The sequence below is a fragment of the Suricata suricatta genome, chromosome 12 (assembly GCF_006229205.1).
Source record: "Suricata suricatta isolate VVHF042 chromosome 12, meerkat_22Aug2017_6uvM2_HiC, whole genome shotgun sequence".
Classification (NCBI taxonomy): Eukaryota; Metazoa; Chordata; class Mammalia; order Carnivora; family Herpestidae; genus Suricata; species Suricata suricatta.
Window position 1 is genome coordinate 53068495 of NC_043711.1, and position 26690 is coordinate 53095184.

A 26690-nucleotide genomic window follows, 5' to 3' on the forward strand; every position below is an offset into this window, starting at 1 on the left:
CAGAGTGTTCTCAGAGTTGTGAGCCCTAAATGTTCCATCTGACGAATATTTATAGTGCTGGGCCTTATACTGGGTGTCAGGAAGCAGGTCCTGGGTGACAGTAAGCAGACTATTATGATATGGGCTGGTGAGCATGGGGACAGAGGTGGCGTGGCCCATGCAGCCCAAGGGAGGCGCTGGAGAGTGGCCGAGGATTACCCGTGCGATGCTTGGGGAACAGTGTGCAGGCTAGGGGAGCAGAAGGAGCCAAGGCATGGAGGCATGAGAAAGCCTAGGATGTGTATAGTTCAGGAGCCCCTGGGAATCTTAGGTGGGCTTTGGGCGGTGGAGAAAATTCCAGGCAACAAACCCCTTTGCTCTGAGAGAGCACGGGCACCAGGGCACCGGCAGCAGACATTGCTAGCTGATCGCCACTTCTGTCTTGCTCAGTCTCAAGCTGCTTTGTTCCACAGGCACCAAACTCTCCTTGCTTCTCAGTGGGGATGATGTATGGGTGCAGCTAGGCAGGAAGAAGGTCCTTCCTCACTGAGTAGAGACCTTGTTTACAAACATTTACTGAGCTAGTGGTAGTCATACACTGTAGATGGGATATTATGCCCATCTTACAGACGGAAACACTGAGGCTTAGAGAGGTGACTTCCCAAGGCCGTTCAGCAAAGCGTGCTTTGACGGTCTCCATGGAGATGTGATTTCCGGCACAGCCCGGTGTGAGGGAGTTGGTGACAGGCTCTGAGTGGGTGTTGGGCCACACACATGCCCTTCGCTGGCCTTGTCCCTGAGCCTGTCTCTCTCCAGTTTCTATAGAGCTAGGGAGGGGCTGCCTTGTTTGCTTTTCAGAGCCAGTGAGAGGAGGGTGGCTTCAGGGTTCTGAGAGCTTTAAAGGGGAAGTTTGCGGAAATGGAAACTGAGCATTTCTTTTTGCTCCTGTCTCTTTTTTTGTGGCCTCCATGCGTCCTACAGATCCTGCCTCAGGACCATGGTGGACCCCGCCCCAACCCCACTTCCGGCAAAACCGGACTGAGGGCTGGGGCGGTGGGGAAGCTGACGGGAGAGTGACAGGCTGTGGCTGGTGAGTCAGTGCCAGGCGACCGTTGCCTGCTGACTCACTGCCCTGCGCACCAAAACAGGGGCCCCTGAGCACCCCCGTTAGACATCATGGCACCCCTCCTCTGTCTCCCTACTTCCTCTCCTTTAGCTAAGCGTCACTTGTGGTGGGGTACGTTCCAAATCGGCCTGAGTGGCCTTGGGGGTGTGAGCCCGCTCTGACAGAATCCAGGAGACTGGATGATTCCCAGATGCCCGCCTTCCCCAGGGAGTCCAGGTCCAGCCAGCCCGTGGGGCCCAGGGATCTGGTCCTCGAAGCTCCTCTCGGTCACCCTCCACCAGATGCATAACTCCTGTCCTGGTAGAGTCATGTTTGTCTTACTTTGACCAAGAAGTCCCTCCCTCTTTCTCTGGACAGAAGCACCCTGAGGGCAGGGAGGTGACCTCTTATCCCCCCAGCAGTGGTCCTGGGCCAGCAGGGTAAGTAGGTGCTCATTTAGCATGGGACATTTGGGGCTTTTCTGCCACCCTGTCCCAGGTAAGTGCCTCCTTGGCACGGGAACGAGGCTGACCCTGTTCTTTCCAAACCAATGGGCTTCACCCGTGGAGAGGTCCAGACTCAACACACAAGAACATTTTCTTCTCTGTGGCACTGGTGTTGGGACCCTTGGCCAAGGGGAAGGAGTTCTGGCCACCCATCCTTGATGATCCCTCTTCATAAAGAACAGCGGTCACCTTCAGCCAGTCCTGCGGGTACTGGCACATGATGAGGGGGGGCTGGGTGGCTCTGGGGTGTCAGGGGTAAAAGACTCAGGTTCTCTAGGCCCCTACTAGTGGAAAGGTCCCCACTACCAGCAGCTCCAGCATGAGCCCTTGAATCCCCTCCCAGAGTGGAAGGGAGGGCTTGGCCAAGCCTTCAGGGACAAGCAGGGGCTGTGTAGCCACATGGCTGAGTCCTCACTGAGCACAAAATTCTCCAGCCTCTGGATAAATCCAACTTTTAATTCTGGCCTCCAGACATGGCCTCCTCCTAGGTCACCCTATTTCCCGTCTCCCTTTGCTCTCTGTCTCACACTGGTCATTCCCGGCTCTGAGAACACCATCCCCCCAGGGGTTTGCCACACAGACCTCAGTGTCAAGACCTCAGTGTCAGTGTAGTTGAAAGTGTGGGCCCCCAAGCTCATTGTTTGGATTCAGATCCCGAATGTGTGACTTTAGGCAAGTGCCTTTGCTCCTCTGGGCCTCATTGCTCAATCCAGGCTGCTGAGAGGAATAAATGCTTCGGTGCCTGAAAGGGATTAGCTCAGGGCCTGCACAAGGCCAGTCCTCAGTGAGTTCCTGGCCTCATGAAACCTTGCCTCCTCGAAAGGGCCTCACTGACTCCTGTGTCCCTGTCCCTGTACCTCATCCTGCTTGTCTGCCTTATGCATGCTGGTCCTGGTTGTAAATATTGATCTCCCCTTCCAGAAGGTCAGCTCCTTGGAGCTCACCTTCATGACCCCGGTCCCTAGAGCAGTGCCCAGCACCTAGTAGGGTTAGGGTGTCAGGAAGTGCTTACTCAGCAGTCACGGCTTGCCAGGCCTACCCCCGCTCTGCTCTGTCCCTGGACTTCCCAGATGCACTGGGGCGGTGCTTGGCCCTTGGACCCAGTGGAACCGAACTAGACCCAGCCTTTTGACCCCTAGTCCACTGCCCTTTCCCCTGACTCTGTGTGCTGCTGGGCCTGTGCCTGTGGTGTCCCCGTTGTGTGTGTGTGGTGGGTGCCTTGCTTGCCTTCACCTGCGGTGGTCCTGGCTCCACCCCTTTGCCTCTCCCCTGGCCCCACCTTCCCCTCAGGACTCTCCCCCTCACTCCCCTGCCACGTGTCCACCCTCTTCTTTGTTTCCTCTCTGCTGACCGCCTGTGGTTCTCTGGCCTTTGGGCCAGTGCTTGCCACCTCCAAGGAGATAAGAAAACTATTTGGACCCAGTCCTCAGACCTTTCACGTGCAAGCATTTTTGTGAGGACAAGAGGACAAGGTGGCTGCTCATTGGGCCCACGTCCTGCCCGCCACTCGTGTTGTCCAAGAGGCCGGTGCTCTGCAAAACTTGTCCACTCTCACCCACTTTTTCCTCTGCAAATTACAGAGCAAGAGCTATGACTCGTTCTGGTAGGACCCTGTCCACAGGTCACCTTGTCTCCGGGTGGTGTAGAGTCAGGATCTGGGTTCAGATCCTGACCTTCCACCTCATGGCTGTGTGACCTGGGCCTGGCTTTCCCCTTCCCTAAGCTTCAGCATCCTGCTCTGTGGAAGGGGAGCCTCTGCGAAGCTCGGGCAGAGCTAGACACCTAATGAAACTTGAGGGCTGAACGAGCCAGGCGAGCCACTCCCAGCAGACATGAGGGGTCTCTGAAGGTAGACCTGAATTTTTGTGGGGTGGGGGCTTTCCAGTTAGATCAGGGGAGGGGAAGAACTTGAACTCCAGACACTGAGCCCAGGTAGACGACAAGCCCTGTCCCCAGAGATGTCACGCTAAAAACAATTCCCCAAACAGAATTCACTTTCACTAAGACCAGAATATGGTCGCTCATTGTTCAGCTTGGTTCCGGGCAAAACAATGCCAGACTTCCTGGATGATCTCACTTGGGGAACCAGTGGGCCTGTGAGGCTGGGCAGGTCAGCATCTCCAGGCAAGTCTGCCCTGCCCTTTACTGTGGCCACCTCGGGTGACCTGGGGTAATGGCGTAACTGAAGAAGGCAAACCGTGTTTGCATTTGGGCCACAGGATGTTTTAGAAATGAGAAAATGTTTGTGCCTCAGCTGGAGCTGAGGGGAACTGCCTATGGCTGGAGCCCAGCTCTGGTTCGCCCAAGGCCCTACTCCTCCCCAGGCCTCCCTACCTCCTCACTCTGTCTTTTGCGGCCAGGCCCTGGTAGGCCATTGAGATAGTCATGCATGCATTTTCACGAGATACGGACAGATAAACAAGACAGAAGGATACAGACCATGTGATTTAATCAAATGATAATATCTGTTAAAGGTATAATACCTTCTGAAAAACAAAAACCAAAACCTTTCTTTGAGTAACTTTGACTTTTTTTTCAAAAATAGCCACCCTTAAGGTGTAGGGTGAACTAGTGCTCTTGGCACACCTCATGTTTTTGTTTGGTTGCTTGGTTTGGGGAACTTAATTTTTTAATGTTTATTTATTGATTTTGAGAGAGAAGAGAGCAAGCAAGGGAGGGCAGAGAGAGAGAGAGGGAGATAGAGAATCCCAAGCAGGGGCCGTGCTGTCAGCTCAGAGCCTGATGCAGGGCTTGATCCCATGGGCTGTGAGATCATGATCTGAATTGAAACTGAGTCAGATGCTTAACCGACTGAGCCAGCCAGGTGCCCTGTTTCTGGTTCTTTATTGTTTTGTTTTTGTCTTTTGGGGGGGGGGCTTTTTTGTGCCTAGTTTTTCAGTGCTTCCTTGGCCCAGGACAGGACCTAAGGAGCATGGCCATGGCAGACATCACTAACTGACCCCGGCCCTCCTACTCACCGAGCCTGTCCTTTGCCTGGGATCTGTGGACACCGTGCTTCGAAGGAGCCCCTTCGGATTTGTCAGAGAAGTCTCGGAGGCTCTCCCTGCCTGCGGGAGCACGCCTCTGGTCCGTAGCGCTATGTGTCCTGGCTGCCGAGGCCGCTCCATCAGCCGGTCCAGCCCTTCCCTACGGTCCCGGGCAGTGATGGCCCCCAGGCCCCCAGGCCCTGCCCCATCTGTGTCCTGCAGCTCCTCTCTCCCCTGTTCGCCCTCCCACACTTCCCGATGTGTCCAGTCCGGCGGCTTGAAGCGGACTTAAAGGCACCAGGCCTGATTTCACTTGGTCACCTTGCAGGTGATCCAAAACAGCCGAGTGCTTGAGAACGTGGGACAGAGGCTGAAACAGAGGCCGCTTGAAGCATCCATGGGCTTTTACTTGCTGTGTGATTCTGGACGGGTGACTTCACCTCCCCAGGCCTCGTCAGCAAAATAGGAACGGGAATGGCTCCCACAGAGGGGGCTAACTGAGAAAACGCTTACAAAGCACTAAGCACAGGGCTAACTAAACGTGTGTGTAGTCAATGCTTAATAATACAGCTTGCTTGTTTTCTTCTTTTTAAAACACTCAGGATATGATGCCTGCCACGCAGTATTAATAAAATTCCAGTGTGGTCAGCTGTTTTCTTCAATAATAGCTGATATTTTTTAATCACTTAGCATGTAAGAGACCCCATGCTGAACATTTTACAGGCCTCACCCTACTGAATCTCTATGAGGGGAGTTCATATAGCCGAGGCACAGAGAGGTTGTTACTTGCTCAGGGTCACGCAGCTGGATCATAGCCTCGGTGAGCCCAGACCTCTGCCTCTGGAGTGGATGGGGGAACAGAAGGAGAGGATAAAGCCCTGCTCTGGAATGCTTAATTCCACGGTGAGCCCAACAGGACGTTGCCATTTGGGCCTCAGGTTTTCCACCTCTAAGGTGGGCGGGTCATTCAAATCTCTTCTGGGAGTCTAAGTGCCGCTTGCCTAACCCCAGAGGCTGGCTGATGGATCTCAGAGGCCAACTGTGTACTGCTCGGTGCACTTTTCGGGGGGGAAGGGACTCTAATGGGGAAACGGCAGTGTGTACCAGCCCTCTTATTTTGAAAACCTGCTAGGCCCTCGTTTATTGGTTAAGTCAGTGACAATGAGAGATGGAGGTCCTTGTTCTCTTCCAGAGAGAGGCTTGTGGGATGGGGGTTGTGTTTGTTTCTTTGTTTGTTTGTTTTTATGGGAGAAGCTTCAAGGTCTACTGGGGAGCGTGAGAACTTCTCAAGCAAGGGCTTGCTTTCCCCGCAGCCTTGGACAAAGTCGCTGCAGCCACAGAGGCTCGATTCAAGGTCCAGCTGGTGGGCACCTGGGCACCTGGGGCCAGAGGGGTTGGGAGGGTCTGGGAGGTGGGCAGGACACCCCGGTACGTCTGGCCTTTTTCCCCTGGCCTCAGCCTCTTCATCTGCAAACAGTGCAGAGGTCTCCTTTCTAAGCTCTGCTTCGGTGCCTTCCCCATAGGTGAGAATTCTGGTTTCCGCCTGCTGTGTGCATAGCCCCAGGCATGCCACTCACTCTTTACTCGAGCTTCAACTTCCTTCATGGGTCAAACAGTGCTAAAAACCCCTTCCACAATAAGGCCGTTTGAGGAGTCTCTAGACCACTATTTATTGACAGCTCAGCACGGAGTGTAAGTACTCCCACTTTTAGGAGTCTTAAATGGGGGAGAAACAAAGGAACGTCTGATAAATCCATGGCGTTGCTGGCATAGGTCGAATCTGTCCATGGACGTGCCACAGCTGACCAGGTGGTCTATAAGTTGGTCTTCAGGCACAGCCGGTTCTGGACTTGACCCTTGGAATGGAGACTAGGAGAATTTCAGCTGGGCAAGGAGGGAGCCTTAATCCTGGAGCCTCTGTATCAGAGCCAATTCTAATCGCTTGTTGCTGTAATAACCAAAGAGGAAGCTCTTAAAATGGGGAATTATGTATCACGGCTACAAAATAGCCCTGGGCCTGGTGCCAAGGAAAACAGCTCCTGGCCACCTGCGGGCTGATGGAATGCCTAGAAGGGGGCTTGTTCCTAAGTGCTCATTGCACCGTGGGGCAGGCCAGTGCCGGGGGACAGGTGGGAATTAGTGGGCCTCCTCACGAGTCTGCAGAGATGGACAGAAGTACTCCAGCTACTGGGCTGGGCTGGCGGAGGGATAGTTGGCAGAGCTGAAAGTTCGGCACATGCGTTATGGTGACTGTCACTACCAAGTGTATGACCTCAGGAGTGTCACTTGGCCACCCTGGGTCTTGCGGATCTCACCCTGAGTAGAGCCAGGGTCTCACATACCCCAAGGTCAAGGTGGCCCCATTAAGAATTGTGGCAGTAACAACAGTAATAGAGCAGCTTCTATTGAAAGAGTACTTGCTACTTGCCTCATATTTTCTAAGTACTTTCCAGGCATCCCTCGCCTCCCCTGTTCAGTCCTTACAGTATCCCAGTGGGGTGGGCGTGACTACCCCATGTCACAGGTGAGGACTTAAAAGACTGGAGAGGTTGAGTAGCTTGCCCGAGGACACCCAACCAGGAAATGGCTGTCAGCTCCTAGGCCGGGACTCAAACTCCAGTTCCTGCAGAGGTCAGGTCAAACCCCCCTCCCCCCAGGACTTGGAGCAGCCCAGTAAGGAGCCTGAAGCTGAGCTGTGGGATGAGCGGAAGAAAGCAGTTCTGTGGGGGCAGTGTCGCCAGGAGATGGGAGAATGGGGAGTTTGTGTTTTCTTCTCAGCGCAATGGAGGGTGGGAGCAGGGGGAGCATTCTGGTCAGCCGTGCCCTCTGCCTTGCCTTCTGCTGCTGCACCGAGGACAGTTTGGGGAGCTGGGATGTAGCAGCAGGGAGACCTGGGAGGAGGCTGCCGCAGATGCCCATGCAGGAGTTGTCAGGGCCCCTGAGCTCACAGTTGCCATGGCGACAGAGAGATGTGGGTGGATGCCAGGAATATACAAGAGGCAGAAGCCAAGGGTCTTGCTGCCTCGGGCTTTTACAGGCCTGGGGCTGGTCAGGCACCTCGGACCGGCTTGGAATGAGCCTCCCGATCCCAAGGTGGGCTGCCTGTGCCTGGACCTGGCCTCTGGGCATGGGTGAGTCCTGGGCACGGTCGTGGGCCATGGCCTGGTGGCAGGGAGCTGGAGGCAGGCCCACTGGCTGTATGCTCCTGAAGGGCACCTGGGCATGTGTTCATGGCAGCCATGGAGGACACAGGTGCCGTGACAGCAGAACACACCCCTGGATGCGCTTGGGATGAAGAACGGGGGTCCCAGCAATGCCCATTCAAGTGCCAGCTCACATCCTGGCTCAGCCGCAGGCGTGGGGAAGACAGGGTCCTGAGTGGAGAGGGGGCTGGAGGTCCCGCTGTGTGGGAAACTGGAGCCTGGAGCAGAGGGTCTCAGGGAAAGTGTTGCTGCCCCCCACCTCTGCGATTCTGCAGGGTCCTCCGAGTGCCAGCCTGGCAGGTGGTTTTGGGGGCCTGGAGGGCAGAGCCAAGACTCAGGGAAGCCACAGGAAAGCAGCCCCCGGCTCCTAGTGTCCCTCTGGGGAAGAGCTTTCACCATCCCCAGCTGCCTGTGTGAGCCAAAGCTGGCAGCCTCCCCCATCCACCCGGATGACCTTGTCAAGTGCCTTGTAGCCCAGAGATCCAAGGAGAGCCTGAAAGGGCGGAATTGACCCTCTTGGTGAGGAGGTTCAGGGGTCATTCCCTGAAAAACATCTTCACTAGGAGGGACTCGAGTCTCACATCCTCCAATTATGCTCCCAGCCTGCCAGCCCACAATGGGCTGCTCAGATAACCACCAGGGCTGCACAGAGCAGTAGCACTAGAACAATGCTGGCCGCCGGGGCTATTTTTACAGTAGCCGCATGCCTGGCCGAACCCCCACATCGCCCCCAGGGAGCAGGGCAAAGAAAGGCTGCGAGGATGCCGCCGCCAGTCTGCGCTCCAGGGGACAGAGGAAGGGCTCAGCGAGCACCCGGCGGCTCCAGGAAGCCTTTTCTTGGTCTGCTCATGGCCAGATAGTAAAACAATTGGGGTCCCCCACCCCGAGCCGGGGAGAGGAAGGAGGCGTGGGGGAAATGGGGGTTCTGTTGTGCTTTTGTGCCTCTGCCTGTCAGAGCATGGACCTCGTGGGTCCGTCAGGGACCAGGCCAGTGCATCCTCTCTGCAGACCCCACCTCGCCCTGCCCAGACCACCACCCGCCCCAGACAAGGCACACAGGCTGCTACCCCTGTTGGCATCCGGGCTAGGAAGTGACAGCAGCAGCTTGCAGTCCCCACCCTGGGGACCATTTACACATCAGTTCTTACGTGATGACCTCCTGCACTCCAGGCTCTGAGCACAGCAGTAGACAAGACAGGTCCTTGTCACCTCAGAGCCTCTGTTCTTGGCAAGGTGGAGAATGCTAACAGGGAAGCCAGGACTTGGACAAGACATTGTCAGGTAGTGCTAAGCACCTTGACAAGGCAGACTCGGTTCCCCCACTGGGGACGTCCTGTGAGCTGGGTGGCAAGCCGGCCCAGGTGTGCTCGGGTAATGGGGCCGCTGATGGTTACCTTGAGGGGTGTGAACCCAAAGTGGCCTGATGCCCTTCATGTGTTTTAAGAAAACCTAGAAATCTTGACTTCTCTCTGTTATTTCTGTGCTGGCCACCAGTTTGGATCATGAAGACAAATACTGTCCCAGGCTGTTTGGCTAAGAGTTGGTCTCGCTTTTTATTCTGCAGATAAAGAAACAGGCTCCGGGGGTCGGGGTAGGCCCCCTATGTCTGGCTTCTCCAGTGCCGCTGTCTTCCGTGGCCCTCTGCCGTTTGGCAGTAAACCCTCAAAGGCACCCTCTCCCCCTGGGCTGAGACTCACGGTGGTCTGCCCTCAAAGCCAAGCTAGCAGCGGACCTGTGGAGTAGAGAAAGAAGATGGTCTGCCCTGGTTGGTGGCAGACTGCCTCTGGAGTGGGGTCCAAGCCGGGCTGGGCTGAGTGTGATCCCGAACAGCTCCTGGGGATTGGAAATTTGACCTCTTCTGGAGCCTTCCATTGCTGAACCCAACAGGAAGTCACAGGGCAAGGGAGCCTGGGTGACACAGGGGTTAGGGCAAGACAGAGTGGCTAGAGGGGGATGGACAAATGGAGATTAACCTCTGTTCTCCCATTATCCTCTCAGTGAGGTGCAGAGATGTGACTGGTTGCTGAATTGCAAATATATTTCATATGCGTCTATTTTCCATACTTAGATGGAAACCTAATTTTTCAAATACTGTGTCCATTCCAGCTTGAAACTCCATTTCCTATTCATTTATGTTTATCCTTCCTTCCTTCCTTCCTTCCTTCCTTCCTTCCTTCCTTCCTTCCTTCCTTTCTTCTTTCCTTCCTTCTCTCCTTCCTTCTTCTTCCTTCCTTCCTTCCTTCCTTTCTTCCTTCCTTCCCTCCTTCCTTCCTTCCTTCCTTCCTCTCATCTATTTTTTAGAAGCTGGGAATGAACACCTCCTGTGGACAGGCACTGTGCTGAGTGTTGGATGAAATGGGAGCCATCATTGTCTAGGCAAATCTGAAATTCGAGACCATATCTGTTCATGTCTAGAAAATGCAGGCAGGCTGTTTTGGGGAAGTTACCTTAGAATTGCCTGGAGTGTGTCATATTTTGCAGCGATGATGCCAGTGTTGGGGTGGCCTCATGCTTCTCTGTCTGCATGTGCAGAACGAGGTATGACATTTGGAGACAACAAACATGGGGTCCCCGTGCTTCTGTTCAGCAGATGCCTGGGGAAAAGAACCTGTCAATTCCTGAGTGTTGAGGTCCTTGATCACCTAGAGGGGTCCAAGTCCCTCTGGATATTGTCAGAGCAGTGGATAAACGGGGGCTGGCAGGCCCCTGCCACAGGCCTGGGCGGATCAGAGCCAGCTCATGGGTGAGAAAGGAGAGGATGCAACCAAAACAAATCGGCCGTCTCTTACACATTGTCTTCTGTTTTGTCCCCCATAGAAAGCCAGGAGGATATGGCCACCAAGGAGAAGCTGCAGTGTTTGAAAGACTTTCACAAAGACATCTTGAAGCCATCCCCAGGGAAGAGCCCAGGCACGCGGCCTGAAGATGAGGCAGAGGGGAAGCCTCCTCAGAGGGAGAAGTGGTCCAGCAAGATTGACTTTGTGCTCTCTGTGGCTGGCGGCTTTGTCGGCTTGGGCAACGTCTGGCGTTTCCCATACCTCTGCTACAAAAATGGTGGAGGTAAGCTGCCTGGACTGGGCGGAGAGCGGCATTGGAGGAGAGGGCGGGGCCAGGCCTTGGGGTTCTCTCTGTGCCCTGCTTCCCCAGGCCCCCACCTGGACCTCCCCTGGATCAGCCTGCTCCCTCCCACCCTATCTCAGAGGCGAGAAATGAGCACAACTGAGAGTCAGGCGATGTTCCATCAGGGTCTTGCTGTACAACCTCAAAGAGGTCATTTACCATCTCTCAGGAGAGGCACTGAGGCCAGGCCCATGTGTCCCAGGCCTTGGGCATTCACATGGCCCTTCATAAATTCTCCCATATCTATGTGCCTTTGCTTTGACTTTTCTTTTCTTTTTTTTTCTTTAAGTTTACTTATTTATTTTAAAAGAGAGAGACAGAGAGAGACAGAGAGAGAATCCCAAGCAGACTCTGTGCTGTCAGCATGGATCCTGATGTGGGACTTGAACCCATAAACTGTGAGATTGTCCCCTGAGCCAAAGTCAGACGCTTAACCACTGGAACCACCCACGCGCCCCTGCTTTGGCTTTTTCTAATTTAATCCAAATATACTTCCAAAGCAGGCTTTATTTCCACCCCCATTAATGGAAAACCAGTATCATTTGCCATGATGGAAAGGTAGCCAGGAAAAAAAATACGGTGAAGATATTTTTAGTTCTTCCCTTTTAATTAAAATGTTGCTCCTATTTCCTTGAGATATAACTGACATGTAACATTTATCGGCTTGGGGTGTACAACATAATCTGTTGGCTACAGTGTGTATTGCTAAATGATCCCCACAGCACGTCCAGTTACCATCCATCCCCTCACGTAGTTAGACATTTTTTCCTTGAGAAGAGAACTTCAGATTTCTTCTTGTTGCAACTCGGATATATACAGTACTGAACTGTGAACTACCATTGCCGTGCTGTTCCGTATGTCCCCAGAGCGCAGACCTTGAATTTGTACCTTTCAGCCCCCTTTGAAGCTAATTGTTTTTTAAATGTACATGGGTGTTTGGCTAGTTGGCTGATCTGGGCTGATCTGGTACAGGGTTTTGGTGTTTTGTTTTGTTTTTGTTTTTGTTTTTTTCCACCTGCTGAAGGCTCTGAGCTAGAATCCTCTTGTCCCAGGTAGGATAATCGGGCAGCCCGTGACGGAGACCTTCTCCCTGGTGCAGGGAGAGGGCTTACAGAACCCTGCCCCCCTGATGACGGCCCGCAATCAGAGGCTTAGGCTCGGCAGCAAATGGCATGCTGTGTGCCGCCCAAGTTAGGAGGAGCACCTTTTGGGAAACTCTGCCTTCAAGCCTGGTTTCTTAACCTTTTTGTAAGTCTCAGGCACCTCTGGGACTCTGATGAGTGCCCCAGATGCTCCCCAGAGCAAAGCACATACACATAGACCCAAGTTGCCCACAGTTCCCCTGAAGCCATTAGTGGACGCAGGTAGGAACCCCGGCTCGGCTCTTTGCCCTCCCTCCTCCCCTGGCTCTCACCCCCAGCTGGAGACTCCCACCTCTTACTCCACATCACTGCACCTTCCCAGCCGGTCCTTAGCGTCCTGCCCCGGGCAGGAAGGCTGGGTGCAGGCTTCAAGGAGGAGGCCAAATTTGCGGTGGACGGATGTGGGGAGGCAGGCAGGTGGCTGACACAGCTCAAGCAAAGCTTGGATAGAGGCTTCACAGAGCACCTGGTGGGCTTGAAGAAGGTGAGAAGGCACGCTGGAAAGGGGATGCCCTCTGGACAGGTGGGCAAGGCCCGGAGAATTTTCAGCCGAGTCCAAGAGTTTGGCCTTTATCCCTCATGTCCCTCACTCATTCTCTCAGACTCCATCGGCTGGGAGGGCTTGGAGTGGCCCCAGTGGCAGCCCCGTCTGACTCTTACCCCACTCCGCTCTCTCTGCAGGTGCATTTCTCATACCATATTTTATTTTCCTGTTTGGTGGCGGCCTGCCTGTGTTTTTCCTGGAGGTAATCATAGGCCAGTACACCTCTGAAGGGGGCATCACCTGCTGGGAAAAGATCTGCCCCTTGTTCTCTGGTGAGTGTGGGACAAAGGTCACCCAGGGCCTGGTGTTCGGCGGTTCAGCAAAGTTTTATTGAGCACCTACTGTTTGCCAGGTACCTTGGAGCCTCATGCAAGTCCACTTGGCACTGTGCCTGACACAAGGTAGCAGGCAGTTGGGGCGTTAGTCCTGTGATGCCGCAGCCCACATACACACCAGCAGGCTCGCCTCACTGCGCTCTCGAAGCATCGATGTGTGGCAGCTGCTCAGCTGGATAGAGCAGAGGATAGGCTCTCTGATTCAGGAGTCTGTATGGTTTCACGTCCTACCTTGCTCGAACCCTTGTGACTCTGGGAAAGACCCTTAATCTCCTTGTGCCTCAGTCTCCTCATCTATAAAATGGAAATAGTATGCTTCCTTCGTAGGGTTGCTATGGAGACAAAATGACATTGCTATGTAAAAGTGCCTTGTATACATAGTGAACACCAAATTAATGGCAATTTATGATTATGATTATGATTATTATTATTATTATAACATTTACTCCTATGCCTAATACCTAGTCTGCTCTCATAAAGTAATCACTATTATGATTGTAATGGGCAGGGGTAGGAAGATGCGGGGATCTCTTCATTCATTCATCTATATAAACCTATCTATCCATCTAGAAAACTGTCTTCCATTAGTCAGTTAGACCAGCCAGCCATCTATCCATCTACCCATCCACTCGTTCATCCATCCATTCATTTACCTAACCTTCCAAACAGCCACCATCCATATGTCCATCCAACATGTTGAATATGCATCCATCAGCCCCAAAAGCTATCCATTCAGCTGTCTGTCCAGCCAAACATCCATCCATCTACTTATCTAGCCATATCACCATATTCATTGCTCTCTCCATCCTCTACGCAGCCTCCCATTCATCCGACTTATCAGACCATCCATTCTTTCACCCATCCATCCATCCGGCCATCCATTTATTCATCCTATAAACATTTGTTGGTCATTATTTTTTTTAAAAACTTTAATGTTTATTTATTTTTGAGAGAGAGACAGAGAGTTAGCAGGGGAGGGGCAGAGAGAGAGGGAGACACAGAATCTGAAGCAGGCTCCAGACTCTGAATTGTCAGCACAGAGCCTGATGCAGGGCTCGAACTCATGGACTGTGCGATCATGACCTGAGCTGAAGTCGGACAGTTAACCGACTGAGCCACCCAGGCGCCCCTATTTGCTGGTCATTATTGAAGGACCCCATCTGACCCCAGCCCTGGGGACACTGAGGTTAAATATGTGGCCATGGTGGGTCTGGCCTCCCTCCTGATGCTTCTTTTGATCACCCACACCCACAGGCATCGGCTATGCCTCCATCGTGATCGTGTCCCTCCTGAACATTTACTACGTCATCATCCTGGCCTGGGCCACATACTACCTTTTCCAGTCCTTCCAGTCGGAGCTGCCGTGGGCTCACTGCAACCACAGCTGGAACACGCCCCAGTGCATGGAAGACACGATGCGCAAGAACAAGAGCCTGTGGGCCACCCTCAACACCAACAACTTCACCTCGCCTGTCACCGAGTTCTGGGAGTAAGGCCAGCCTCGCTGAAGGCAGGAGGGAGGAGGGCCGGGGTGGGGCCTGAGAGGACAGCCCCCTCCCTCATTTCCTCCCCAGCCACTGTCTTGGGATGGATGGTGGGGCAAGGAGGGTGTGGATTGGGAGATCAATCCACGCCTTTGGTCTCAGACAGGCCTGGAACTGAACCCCAGTTCTGCCATTTTATTGGCCATTTGACCTTTGGCAAGTCACTGCCCCTTTCTGAGCCTCAGTTTCTTTAACTGTCAAATGATAATGAATTGTTACTACACCCATATGCAGGTATATGTACTTCTGTTGTCTGACAATGATGTAGTTGTCCTAATGTATCTTAGAAAAAAACATATAGTTAACACATCAAACCTGTTGTTGCACAGAGAAAAATGCATATATGAAGCTGAAGTAGTTACTCGAGTGAAAAGGTGAGTAAAGTGAGAAAATATGTATCAGTTAGCTTTTGCTGTGTAACAATCACCCCCAAACTTGGTGGCTTTAAACAACAACCATTTATTTGGTTCATTCTTCTGCTGATTGGCAGCTTGGGCTGAGTTTGGCTGGATAGTTCTTCTGGTCCTTGCTGGGTTCCTTCATGGGTGGGTCAGCTGTAGGATCTCAAGATAGCTCTTCTGGCTTTTGGCTGGGGTGCCAGGCACAACTGGTCCATTATGGGCCCATGACGTAGCCAGCGAGCCTGAGCTGAGGCCTATTTACAGGAGACTCAGCATTCCCAAAACAACAGATGGGAAAGCCCCAGCACAGGACCTCTTTTCAAGCCTCTGCTCCATTTTCATTAATGTCCCATTGGCCAAAGAAAGCCACAGGCTAGCCCAGCTTCAAGAGGTGGGAGATAGGCTCTGTGTCTTTATAAGAAGCGTGGAGACTGTGGGCGTTTTTATGGTTTACCACAATGTAGTCCATGCCTATAGGAATATAGACAGAGGACAGACAGTAGAAAGGCAGAATGTGGAAACCTGAAGTTTGAGTAGCTCTTAGCTGATGTCCAAGGGAGTCCTTTGAACACAGTGCTTGGAGGCCAATCAAAAATGTCCTTGGGCATCAGTTTCCGCTACTGTTCATGAGCTGTTAAACCTGGGGTTCAGCACCTGGGTATGACCCCGATGGACCTGAACATGACTGAGATAAGTCCTTGCCTGGAGGGTGAGAGCCAGGGGCAGGAGACACTAGTAAGGAAGGGGTGGTCCCCCATCATCATGAGATGATGCTCCTCTTTCTTTGTGGCTGTGGGGTTTCCAAGGGTCTTTCCCCCTCTTAGAAGCTGGCCCAGGAGCAGGCCCACAGAAGAGGGGGTTGTCTGCTGACTGGTCCCAGCCATGTGTTAGGGCCACGGCCCAGAAACCATAGGCAAGATAGTGTCAGGTGGTCCACACTCGGGAGGTGCATGTCCCCGTGGTGACATGTAAGCCTTCAGTCTATGCTCACAAGGCCCTAGGCCTACTTGCCCCGGGGCTCGCTCTCTCTGTGTACATATTTTACACTCGCAGACAGAGAGGGCATTACTAGCCTATTCGTCACCCACTCCATGCCACCCCCTCCGGGCAGCTGAGTTTACAGACAAAGAAATGCAGGCACCAGGTACTTCTCACTTGAGTGGGGCCCAAAACCACAGCTCATGTGCTCTTGCTGTTCCTGGCGCAGCCTGGCCACGCGTGGCCCACACTCCCTCCCCCAGGACACGGACACCAACCAGCCACCTGGGTGCTTGCCGCAACCTCATTGCCCTGGCGCGGGCTGCTGCCAGGGTCCCAATCCTCGGTCTGCTGCTCTTAGCTTGGGTGTTGCTTTTTCCTCTCTGGGCCCCGATGTTCTCCCCTGGACTTGGGGAGATCCTAGCACTTCCCTTCCTGAAGGGACTGCGCGTGGCCAGCCCGAGAAGCTGCTTGAGAAATGGGGGTCATTTGAACTTACTGAGTGCTCTCATAGTGGATAAAACTGCCCTCTAGGGACCTTTGGAATTCAAGTGATCTGCCCTTCAGAGGGACTAAGAATGGCCCCTTTCTCAAATGCCCATATGCCCTCCCCACATTTCAAAGGGACTGTTCTCTTGCCCCTCTCTGCTAGCATAGGCTTGAGGGCTCTTAGAAATGAGCTCCGTGCCTTCTCACCTGCCTGTCCCCCACACTCAGCCCTCCTGGGGGTTCCAGGGCTCTGGCGTTCCGGCGTCCCTATCCTGACTGCCCAAGCTGCCTTCCTGGCTTGGAAGCCATGAAGATGGGATTTATCTTTGGAAATGTCCAAAGCCCTCAGGCAGCTTCCGAACACCCACATGGTCCGGGTGGACTTGCTCAGCCCACAGGCCCGCTGGCTTGCCTTTGGGTCCTAGCAGAGCTTTGTGAGTCCACTTGAACATCCCTGAGGGGCTTCCCATCTTTCTGGAACTCTGGGGAGTTCTGGGGTCCCCAGAATAGGAGCCCGGATGCAGGCTTAGTTGAGGAGACTGGGCAGGGCACCTGCATGAGCAGAGGCTGGGGCAGTGAGTGGGGCGGGGGCTTCCGCGCAGTGAGGGGCGAGGAGGGCCAGGCCCCCGGCCTTCAGGAGCCTGCCCTTCTGCTGCACATGGAAGACGGGAAGGAGAGAGAAGTCATGGCTCCCACGGGTGCTGTGCTGGGGACTGGCCCCTCTCACTGCCTTTCATCTTTGGAGAGGCGCTTCACGTCAGCAAGTCTAGGATTCATCCTGCCCATCGCAGCACACATCCAGGTCACAGGTGCTCTCGGCTGCCCCTTTCGAGTATACCCAAGCCTGACCCCTCTCCCCACTTGCACTGCCCCCACCCTCGTGGGAGCCTCGTCATCACTCTTCCAGCCCCCAGCACTGGACGCTCGTCTCCCTGCCTGCCCCGTGTCTCTACTGTCAGCTGTGAATGCAAATGAGGCGTTCCTCAGCCCAGAACCCTCTCCTGGCTTTTCCCATACTATGATCTCACTCAGCCAGAGGGGATTAAGTGAGGGTGTTTCAACACAGTGAGTGCTCTTACTGATCCCATGTCTGCATCCACTTGGCTTTGTAGCCCAGAGCAGCAAGTTAACTCCTCCTCTCTGGCCTAGTTCCCTCCTCTGCAAATGGAAGAGCCATTTGAGCTGGGCTTTGAGGCATGAATAGAAGCTCACGAGGCTGAAAAGGAGAGAGAAAAGACATTCTGGGTGGAAGGAACGGCCCACGAAAAGAGGCATGGCATTCTGAACACCCACAGGTGTTTGGGAACAGTGAAGTCCCCAGTCTGGACAGACATAGGTGTGTGGGGCCAGGAGGAGGTTTGAGGCCTTGAATGGTAGCCTGGTAAGTTTGAGCTTTGTTCTCTAGAAGGGGGAACCATAGGAGGTATTTAAGAAGGGGAGTGACATGAGTGAATCTGTTTTGGATACTGCTCAAGGAGCACAGTAGTGGGAGAGAGACTAGAGCATATATTGAGCACCAGCTATATACAAGGCCTCACAGGGTTCAGGCACCAGTGGGTCTGGGTTCCCTTTGGGGTAAAACATAGCTTCTGTGATTTCCCCTGACAATAGCCACCAGCCCTACATTGACTAGCTCTGGGGCTTCCATTAGGAGACACTTGCTGGGGCATTATTGAGGTGTCACTGACCAGTACCAGCTTACTCTCCCAAGGCTGGTCACCATGTCCCTCGAGCCAGAGCCCAGCTGCAGCCATCATTTCCCTCCACGCAGCAGACGTGTAGGTCTTCGCGGTGTCCCTGCCTTCAGCAAAGGATGTCTGATGGGAGCTCTCCAGGAGTCGAGATAACAGGCACTATGAAAGCAGGAGACTTCCTTATGGCCCTGGACAGGGAAGGAACTTGCTGATCCTCCCCGCCAGCTGCCCTGCCCCCACCAGTCCCACTAGAGGAGGTAGCCGGGAACAGGGGCAATGGGCCCATCCCTTAGAGCAGGGAGGCTGACTCTGGCCACCACGTATCCCAGCTGTAGGACCTCAGGCCAGTGACTTCGCCTCTCTAAACCTTGGAGATAACATGGTTCCAACATCTTTACAGTCTGCCTCTATTTAAAGAGCTAAGACAAGTGACCTGCTAAGGACGGGGCTTCCAGTCATAGCTCCAGACACTGAGGACCAGAGAGGTTAAGTGGCTTGCCCAAGGTCACACAGGCAGCTAGACAGGCAGCAGGGCTCCCGGACCTCGTCTCTGACACCAGATGCCACCTCCAGCGTCTGTGTCCCCAGCAGCCCCAAGTCCATGGTCACAGGTAAAATTGTGCCGTGTGTGTGTGACCCACTCTCAGGTCACGTGGGGTCTTCTCTTGGCCTGGACCTCCCATGCCCACCCTGTCTGCAACACTAAAGCACCATTGTCAGCAGGAGCTGGGGAGATGTGCCCTTCCAGGTCCCCGTGAAAGCCAGCTAGGCCCCTGAGACAGTCATTTCATGCTGGCTTTATAATTGGACTCTGAGTTGCTCTGTGATGGAAAACAGAGCTTCTGCCCCCGGATAACCTCGTCCTGCTTGTCCCTGCTCTGGGGTCCTCTACTCTCTGTCCCAAGGGTCCTGCTTCACCCCAGCCCTGGAAGACAGGCGGGGCCAGACCTGGCCTAATGCCCTCCATCAGGCCGGAGCCGTGCCTTCCTCCCTGGTTCCTCCCGCGCCCCCCGGGAGCTCAGCACGTATCATTAGACTTTATTAGAATCAAAGAAATGAGTCATATTTGCAAACAAGCCATGCTCAGCCAATCTTCCCCTGCAGCTGTCGGAAGGAGGAGGCGGTGGAGAGAGCCTTGTGTGGCCCCAGCACGGCGAGGACGGGCTCTTTTATAATTGTTGCCTCCGCCAGTCTCCAGGGAAGGGCCCTGGCCAATAAATGGCTGGCCAGCAGTCAAAAGGAAACGATTTGGCCCACTCGGAGGACGTATTTACATCTCTGAGTGCCGGCTGGACGGCAGCGGGGCAGCCGACTCAAAACAGACGTCCAAGCGATTCTTTTTTGGATCCCACCCTGGAATGAATCATTACTATTCTTGGACAAGAATGCAGCTCACCTCTGGGCCTCCTCCCTCCCTCATCTCCGTATGAGAGATGCAGAGAAGCCTGGGGTGGTGGGGGCCCTCACGAGGGGCAGTGGAGGACCTGGCACACAGCAGGCTGGTACCCCAGGCAGCATCAGAAAAGGGGAACCAGGCCCAGGGTTGATTTTTATCTGGGTAATTTCAGGTGAATTCCTGAACCTCTCTGAGCCTCAGTTTCCCATCAACCAAATGGGTACAATTAACTTACTCAGTTAATGTCTGCTGAACACCTACTATATGCCAGGCACTGCTCTGGATCCAGTGGTGATCAGACATAGGCTCTGCCTGCATGACATGTCATGGCAGTAAGACAGACACGTTACACAGATAACACAAATATAACTGTAATATAAGGAGTGAAGATCCGTGATGAAAAATAAATCCAGAGCAGGGGAAGCAGAGTGACCAGGGATGCTATTTTCACATGATGGCCAGGAGAGGCTGCCCTGGTGAAGTAGCATTGGAACAGAAACCTGAAGCAGGGAGGGTGTTGGGCTGGGGAAATAGCCAGTTCGAAGGTCCTGTGGCAGGAATGTTCTCAATCTACTCAGAGATCATAGTAGCTAAAGGGGCCATAGGAAGAATGAGGTTTGAGATAGCACCACCATACATAAGCTGGTCCTGGGCATGTCCCAGTGCCCACCTGTGGTCCCAATGTCATTATTAATAGGTCTAAATGACAAGAGTATTTGGTCACCTTATTCAGGGAGGCAAAAAGGGATGGGGACAGCTTGGGAGGGCCTCATTAGCCAGGTAGGTAGGAGCCATGGGAGGTTATGGAGCCGAAGAGGGGTGTGACCTGACTTGGGCATGGACACATTCTCCCTTGATGAGAACAGACTTGGGGGAAGGGTGACAGTGCAGGCAGGAAGGCGAGTGGGAAGGCTGCCGAAATAGCTCTGGGGAGCAGTGCAGGGGCCGTGGGGCTAGGTTTGGGGTAACGTGCAATCTCTGGGGTAGTTAGGAGGCACCGCCGAGGGGCAGGACGCCATAGCTGTCCCTCTGGGGCACAGCACTCTACAGTTTCCTGAGCCCTCCCATGACCCAGAGGTCCCACAGGGAAGGGACTTGGGGGAGGGTCCTTCACACTTGGGTCCCTTCAAAAAGGGATTCAGACCGATGCACACACTCTCTGGCCTCCATGGCTACCCAAAGATATCTTTGGAAAGGATGTCGGTCAGTTTGGCCCTGAGCCCACATTGGGCTCTGTTTTGACAACCTATGACAGATGAGACATACTCATTCCATTTCTAGAACGTCTGCATGGCCCATTACAAACATTTTCAAGAATTTTAAATAATTTTTATAAAGGTGCTATTAAAAACATGGAGTCAGTCCTCTAAAAACATCAAACATTCAAATAGAAAAGCATTCGAATTGGAAACAAATAGAAAAAATGATACTCAGTGCCAAGTGAGTTCCCCTCCCCCACATCCCCATCACCAGGTCCCCCTCCCCACGGGCAGCGACTGCAACCCGCGTCATGTGTGTCCTGCCTGAAATAGTCTGTGCGTCGTCAAGCACAAATGTACATCCCCCTCCTTCCCTTCTTAACACAATAGGAGCACGCCATAGTGCTGCTCACCTTCTCTGCTCACGTATTTTATCTCCAGGATATAGTTCCTTATCTGCACCCAGGAGGCCTTCCCGTTTTCCTGTGGGCCGCAGCGCATTCCGCGGTGTCTTCCCTGCGTCTGCAGAGCCCCTCTTGATGGCCATTTGGGCGGTTTCCAGTCTTTGGCTCCTACAAACAGGGCTGTGATGAATAGCTTGGGGTGGACCCCATCGCTGGCCACACATGTAAGAGTAAGTCCAAGAGTGAGTCTTAGGAATGGAATATCACCGGATCAAAGAATATGTGCCTTTGATAGTGTCCCTGCAGGTGTTGTGAGCTCCTTTAAGGAATTCGCTACCAGCATCAGAAGGAGACTCCGTTTCCTTGCGGTGGCTTCCGTAGCTGGTCAGCTGCCCAGAGCGAGCCTCCATCTGTCACGGGCAGCAGCGGTTTGCCCAGCGCAGGAGTGGGAGAAGGTCGAAAGGCTTAGGATGAGGGTTAGGGTTGAACTCTAACCCATGAACCGACTTGGCGTGGTGTTGTCAGATTCTGAGCTCTGGGGTTCTGCCCTCAGGAGAGAAGAAAAGGCTGGGCACCTCCTCAGTGTTAGCTGAGCGCCTACTGTGTGCCTGCCTGTGAGATCCTTATCCCTGGGATGTTTGGAGTCAGGTAAGCAAGACAGACTTGTCACCCGTGGGTGACACGCAGTGCAAGCGGACAGCTTGGGAGACCGACAGGGCCTCTGCTGGTCTGTGGAGCAGCAGGGACGGCTACTCTGGGGGCCGGACACAGGGCTGGCGTTGCAGAGGGCGCACAGGTGTGGACATGGAAAGGCACTCTCCCTGCAGCGCTGCCCATTCACAAGGAAGCCTTGGGCCGCTGCCCAGCGTGCCCCGGGCCTTCATTGAAGGCCCTGAGCTCTGGAGCCTTCGGGAAGGGCTTTTTATTCTCAAGCAGCTGCTGCCGTCAGATCCCTGTGCTTGGCAGGGCCCCAGCCGGGATGCAGTTGGCGGACAGCCTGCCTCACGGGGATGCCCCTGGCCTGAGGCTTCAGGTGACCCTGGCCCACAGCAGGGACTGGACAGATGCTCTTTAAAGTTTAGGCTCTATTCTCTGTTTATTGGGGGAGCAGCATGAGGGAGTCCACAGGCTTCTGGAGTCAGACAGGCTTGAGTATAGGGTGGTAGCCCTGCTGCCTGCTGGCTGGGTGTCTGTGGGCAGTTGGATCCTCCATGCCTTGGTGTTCCCCATCTGTAAAATGGGGCCAATGACCTCTAATCCTTGAATCAGATAAGTTGAAAAGGCCTCGTGGATGTTATGAGCACACCATCGTGGGTGACAGAGGACAGGCTGTTTGGTGTCAGGGTCCTCATCAAGAAAAGGACAGAGGAAAGCTGCCCCCTTTTATGGTTTGTTAATGGAAATATTGCATGGATTGGTCCAGAATGCCGTGTGAACTTGGCAGTTACCTCAGTTGAGTCCTTGGTTCATTCACTCAACAGGTATTTACTGAGGCGGTACTATGTGCCACAGGCTCTTCTAGGTGCTGGGACCATGGCAGTGACCCAAAGAAAAGCCTCAGTTGAATGACAGTTGAGATGGGAATCTTGGATTTATGTGAGGTCCTCACGTTGAAGCTTCTCTGGACAAAAGAAGAAAAAGCAATGGCACGTCTGGCCCTGTAGGCATTCCAAGACCACAGGGGACATCCCAGACTGGCTGAGGGCTAGGGAATGGTCTGGAATGTTTTGCCAAGCAGCAGCATGGGGGCAGGAGCAGTATTTGTGTTTTTACAGAAGAGAGCCTGGGGCACAAAGTCACACTCCCCCCGCCTGTCTTGCTTGAGTGTGGCCTTGAAACCAGGAGCAGACTTCCATTAGGACAGGAGAGAACCAGGTCTTTCCCAGGGGAGCACGAGCTCCCTGTCCCCCACTTAGCAGTCCGGGGACTCAGCGGACAGGGACCCTGATGGAGTGGCAGAGATGACGTCCCTGGGCTTGGTGTGCACGCCCTTGGTCACTGCTACAGTGTCCCTGGGACAATGGGGGCAGTTTCTTGGCATTAAGATGTGACGGCTTCTAGCTGTCAGCACCCCGTGCTGCCCCACCTTGACTTCAGAAGGCGTCTGCCCCGCAGAGATGTGTCTGTGAGTAGGTGTTTCCGTGCATCTTCCGCAGGACAGTGAGGCTCCCGGACTCCCAAAGACCCAGCCTCTGCTGTGTGGTGCAGGGCGGGGACGTGGGGGCTCTGTGCTGATTAGCCTCCAGACGGTCTACCTGTCCCTCCTGAGACCTTACAACCCTGCAGGGAGTCCAGAGGAGGCCAGCACCACTTAGGTACCAGGAGCTGCTCTGGGCGTCTCAAGGCCAGGGCGGAAACAGGCTTACCCAGTGCTGGCTACACCCCAGACCCTGTATTTAGTACTTGGTGTGGGTTTTCCTTTAACATCGACCTTTATAAGAGGTGGGCTAAGTGCTGTGCAGCCACATAGAGAAGCCTCCTGAAGCTTACATTTTTACGGGCGATCCAGATAAGGAACAGGGGTGAATAGAATAAGGGGATGGGACAGAGGGTGTTGAGGGAGGGTGATTATTCCCATTTCACAAATGAGTTTGGGGTAACTAGCCCAGTGATTACACTGTAGAGCCAAGTTTGAACCCAGTGTTCGGCCCTCAGTGGACACTGAAGTAGGGTCTACTGAGATTCAAGCGCACAGAAAATAGTACCCATTTTACAGATGAGGAAACTGAGGCTTGGGAGGGTACTTAACTTGCCTGAGGCCAGACTGGGTTGAACCTAGGTTCTCCTGATGTAGGAGTCCAAATCTATTTCCTTGTTGACTTCTCCACAACCCAGGGGCCTAGGCGGGAACTGCTCCCAAGACGCCTGGCAATTCCAGGGCTTGGAGAGGTGAGAAGCCTGTGGAAACACGGCACCAAAGCCAAGGTCTCAGCCCCAGCCTGTTGGAGCTCTGGCCTCGGCGCCCCCTGCCTCAGGGCTGGCCACACTGACGCGTGGCTCTGTTTGCTTGAAGGCGCAATGTGCTGAGCTTGTCCTCAGGAATCGACCACCCTGGCTCCTTGAAGTGGGACCTCGCTCTCTGCCTTCTCCTCGTCTGGCTGGTCTGCTTCTTCTGCATCTGGAAGGGCGTCAAGTCCACGGGAAAAGTGAGTCGTGCGTCTGTCTCTTCCCTGCCTCAGTCCTGAGAATGTTCCGCCTCCCCCTCGCAGGCCCTGCTGCTTGGAACCAGAGCCCAGACCAGAGCCCCAGTGGGTGCCGACAGAGCAGTCCTCTGAAAGAAAATAAGGCCCCGCTTCGTGGCCTTTGCCCACCTCACAGTGGCAATGCTCCCAAGGGCTTAACAACCCGCTAACACAATTCCTGAAAATCGGGCGGTGGGCCCTGTGGACCCGCACAAGCTCCCACCTCCAAGTGCAGCTGTTAGCAGATACCAGACATTGGCTTTGTCACTGTTACGTTAGCTGCAAGCAAGGTGAGTGGGCAACTCGATGTTACTTCTCAGCGAGTCACTAACCCCGTGGGCCGCCTCTGCAAAGTGCGCCCTGACGGGCAGCGTCCACTGCAAACTTGCTAGAAATGCAGACCCATGGGCTTGCCCCAAACCTACAGAATCAGAACCCACATTTGAGCAGTATCCCCGGGGAATCCAAATGCTTGCTGAGGGTTTGAGAGGGGCTTACTTGCAGTTTTGCTGCCAAGTCCGATAAACTGAACTATCTTACCACTAACATTTCAGCTGGGAACTGAGCTGTTAGTTATTAAGGAAAGCTCTCCCCGATGACTAAATCATTGGCTCATGACCAAGATGTTAGCCGTTAACCAAGATATTAGCCATCACTGAAATATTCGCTGCAGATTTAATGTTACACGATGACCAGAGTGTTAGCTATTAACAGAGGTGGTAGGTGATCATTAAAACGTTAGCTTATAATTAAGGTGTTAGGTATGGGCTGGTGTATTGACAATGATGAAAATGTTAGCCTATAACTAAAATGTTACCTGTTAAGTTAGAGTTAAACCATTACCTGATAACCAAGACGCTGCCATGTCAGGGCAGGGCAGAGAGCTCTGTCGGGGTGAGAGGGGTGAGCCCGCATCCTGGGCCAGGCTCTAGGCCACAGTGAAGGTGTTGGGTGATCTGCCTTCATGTGTCACCCATCTGTCACTTCCCTCCTATCAGTTGCATCTTGCTGGGAGAAAATCTCTTTAAGGTCAGAAGAGGTGGCATTTAAGGTACAGCCATGGGCAGTGAGTGGGGAAGTAGTTTAGAGAAGGGGCCTTTGCTGCACCGAAATTTAAGTTAAAGACAATGTTGTCCCTGGATCAAGAGCCCCCGATCGTGGATCTGAAGGGACCCCAGCATTGCCTTCAGGGCAAGATCTGGGTGCCCAGGATAGCGGAGGCAGAATGGGAAGAGTTGTGGAGTGAGGGCGGCCCTGCCCACACCCTTCACCTGTTTCCGCCCTCCTGTGATCCTAAAACCCCGTCCGGAAAGGAGACAGGCCAGGCCTCGGGAACGTCCACACACAGCACCCCTGGCCAGCATTACCCGCCAGGGCAGGCAGGAAGAGGGCCCCTTGCGCCCCAAGGTGTGCATTCATCGGGGTACCCCACTTCCTCCTCTGACCAGTATATGAGTGCTTTCCTCACCGCCTTTCTTCAGATGATGTGGGAACTAAGCTGGGAGAGGTCAAGTGGCTTGTTCGAGGACACCCCTCACCTTGAGGCCCCAGTTTCCTCATCTACAGAACAGTGGGAGTGAGGGTTCAAACAAGAAGGGTTACGCACCCAGCACAGTGCTTGGCTCAGATGGTACAGGAAATATCAGTGTTTCCACTGTGCCTCCATTTCCCCATGTGGAGAGGAATTTATCAGGAAGTTTCTATGCAGCAGTGTTCTTGAGCAGTGCTGGAGACATGATCATTTCCTCTGCATTCATACATTTTGTGCCTCTCCTATTTGTCAGGTCCTAGTGTAGGAGTAGGGCCAGGGAACATGCAGGGGCCAACAAGACGGACAGAAATCTTATAGTCCAGGAGCCGACACGTTTGCTGGTTGTGACAAGGCGAATGTGTAAAAAATATAGGAGGTGGTGACTAATGGTGAATAAAGAACAACATGGTGAAGGAGACTAGGAAATGTTGGGGGGTACTTTTAAGTAGGGTGGCCAGGTAGGCTCACCAAGAAGGTGACTTTGGGGCATAGATCCAAAGGAAGTGAGAGGTAAGCCATGTGGATATCTGGAGGAAACAAAATTCTAAAGAGAGAGAGAAAGAGTAGCCAATGCAAAGGCCCTGAGATATCTGATCCAGACCAACGGGGAGCCCCCAGTCTGACGGAGGCAGCTGGTGTTTCCCGGGATCAGTGGGCAACATTTGAGATATAATGGAGGAAGCGAGAGAATAGAATCAGAGGGGAAAGCAGAGGGTACCAGGTTGCAACTGTGGCCAGTTGAAGACGTGACTTGACAGAGGTCCCCTACCCTACCCCACCCCTAGAGGCAACCTCCCCCTCACACGGCTCCAGGCCCCTGAGGGGCAGGCATGGCTCCCAGAACAATAGCAGGGCCCGGGCCAGCCCGGAGAAGCCAAGACAAACACCGTAAGGCTCTGTGGACTTCCTTGAGCTCTGAAGCTGCCTGCCCGCCCGCCGCCCGCCGCCAGC

At 53.8% G+C, this 26690-nt stretch overlaps 1 protein-coding gene across 2 annotated transcripts in view; it reads left to right on the forward strand.

The window, feature by feature from the left end:
- SLC6A6 (solute carrier family 6 member 6) overlaps positions 1-26690 on the forward strand; it is an 82069-nt gene that overhangs the window by 30039 nt on the left and 25340 nt on the right. Inside the window, exons 1-5 of one of the 2 annotated variants that reach the window (XM_029915884.1) lie at positions 6251-6269; positions 10598-10840; positions 12724-12858; positions 14176-14410; positions 24040-24172. In XM_029915884.1, coding sequence (XP_029771744.1) covers positions 10612-10840; positions 12724-12858; positions 14176-14410; positions 24040-24172 — 732 coding nt within the window. In that variant the 5' untranslated portion in view covers positions 6251-6269; positions 10598-10611. Of the gene's footprint in view, positions 1-6250; positions 6270-10597; positions 10841-12723; positions 12859-14175; positions 14411-24039; positions 24173-26690 lie in introns of those variants that run through there. The other variant, XM_029915883.1, reaches the window with a different exon arrangement.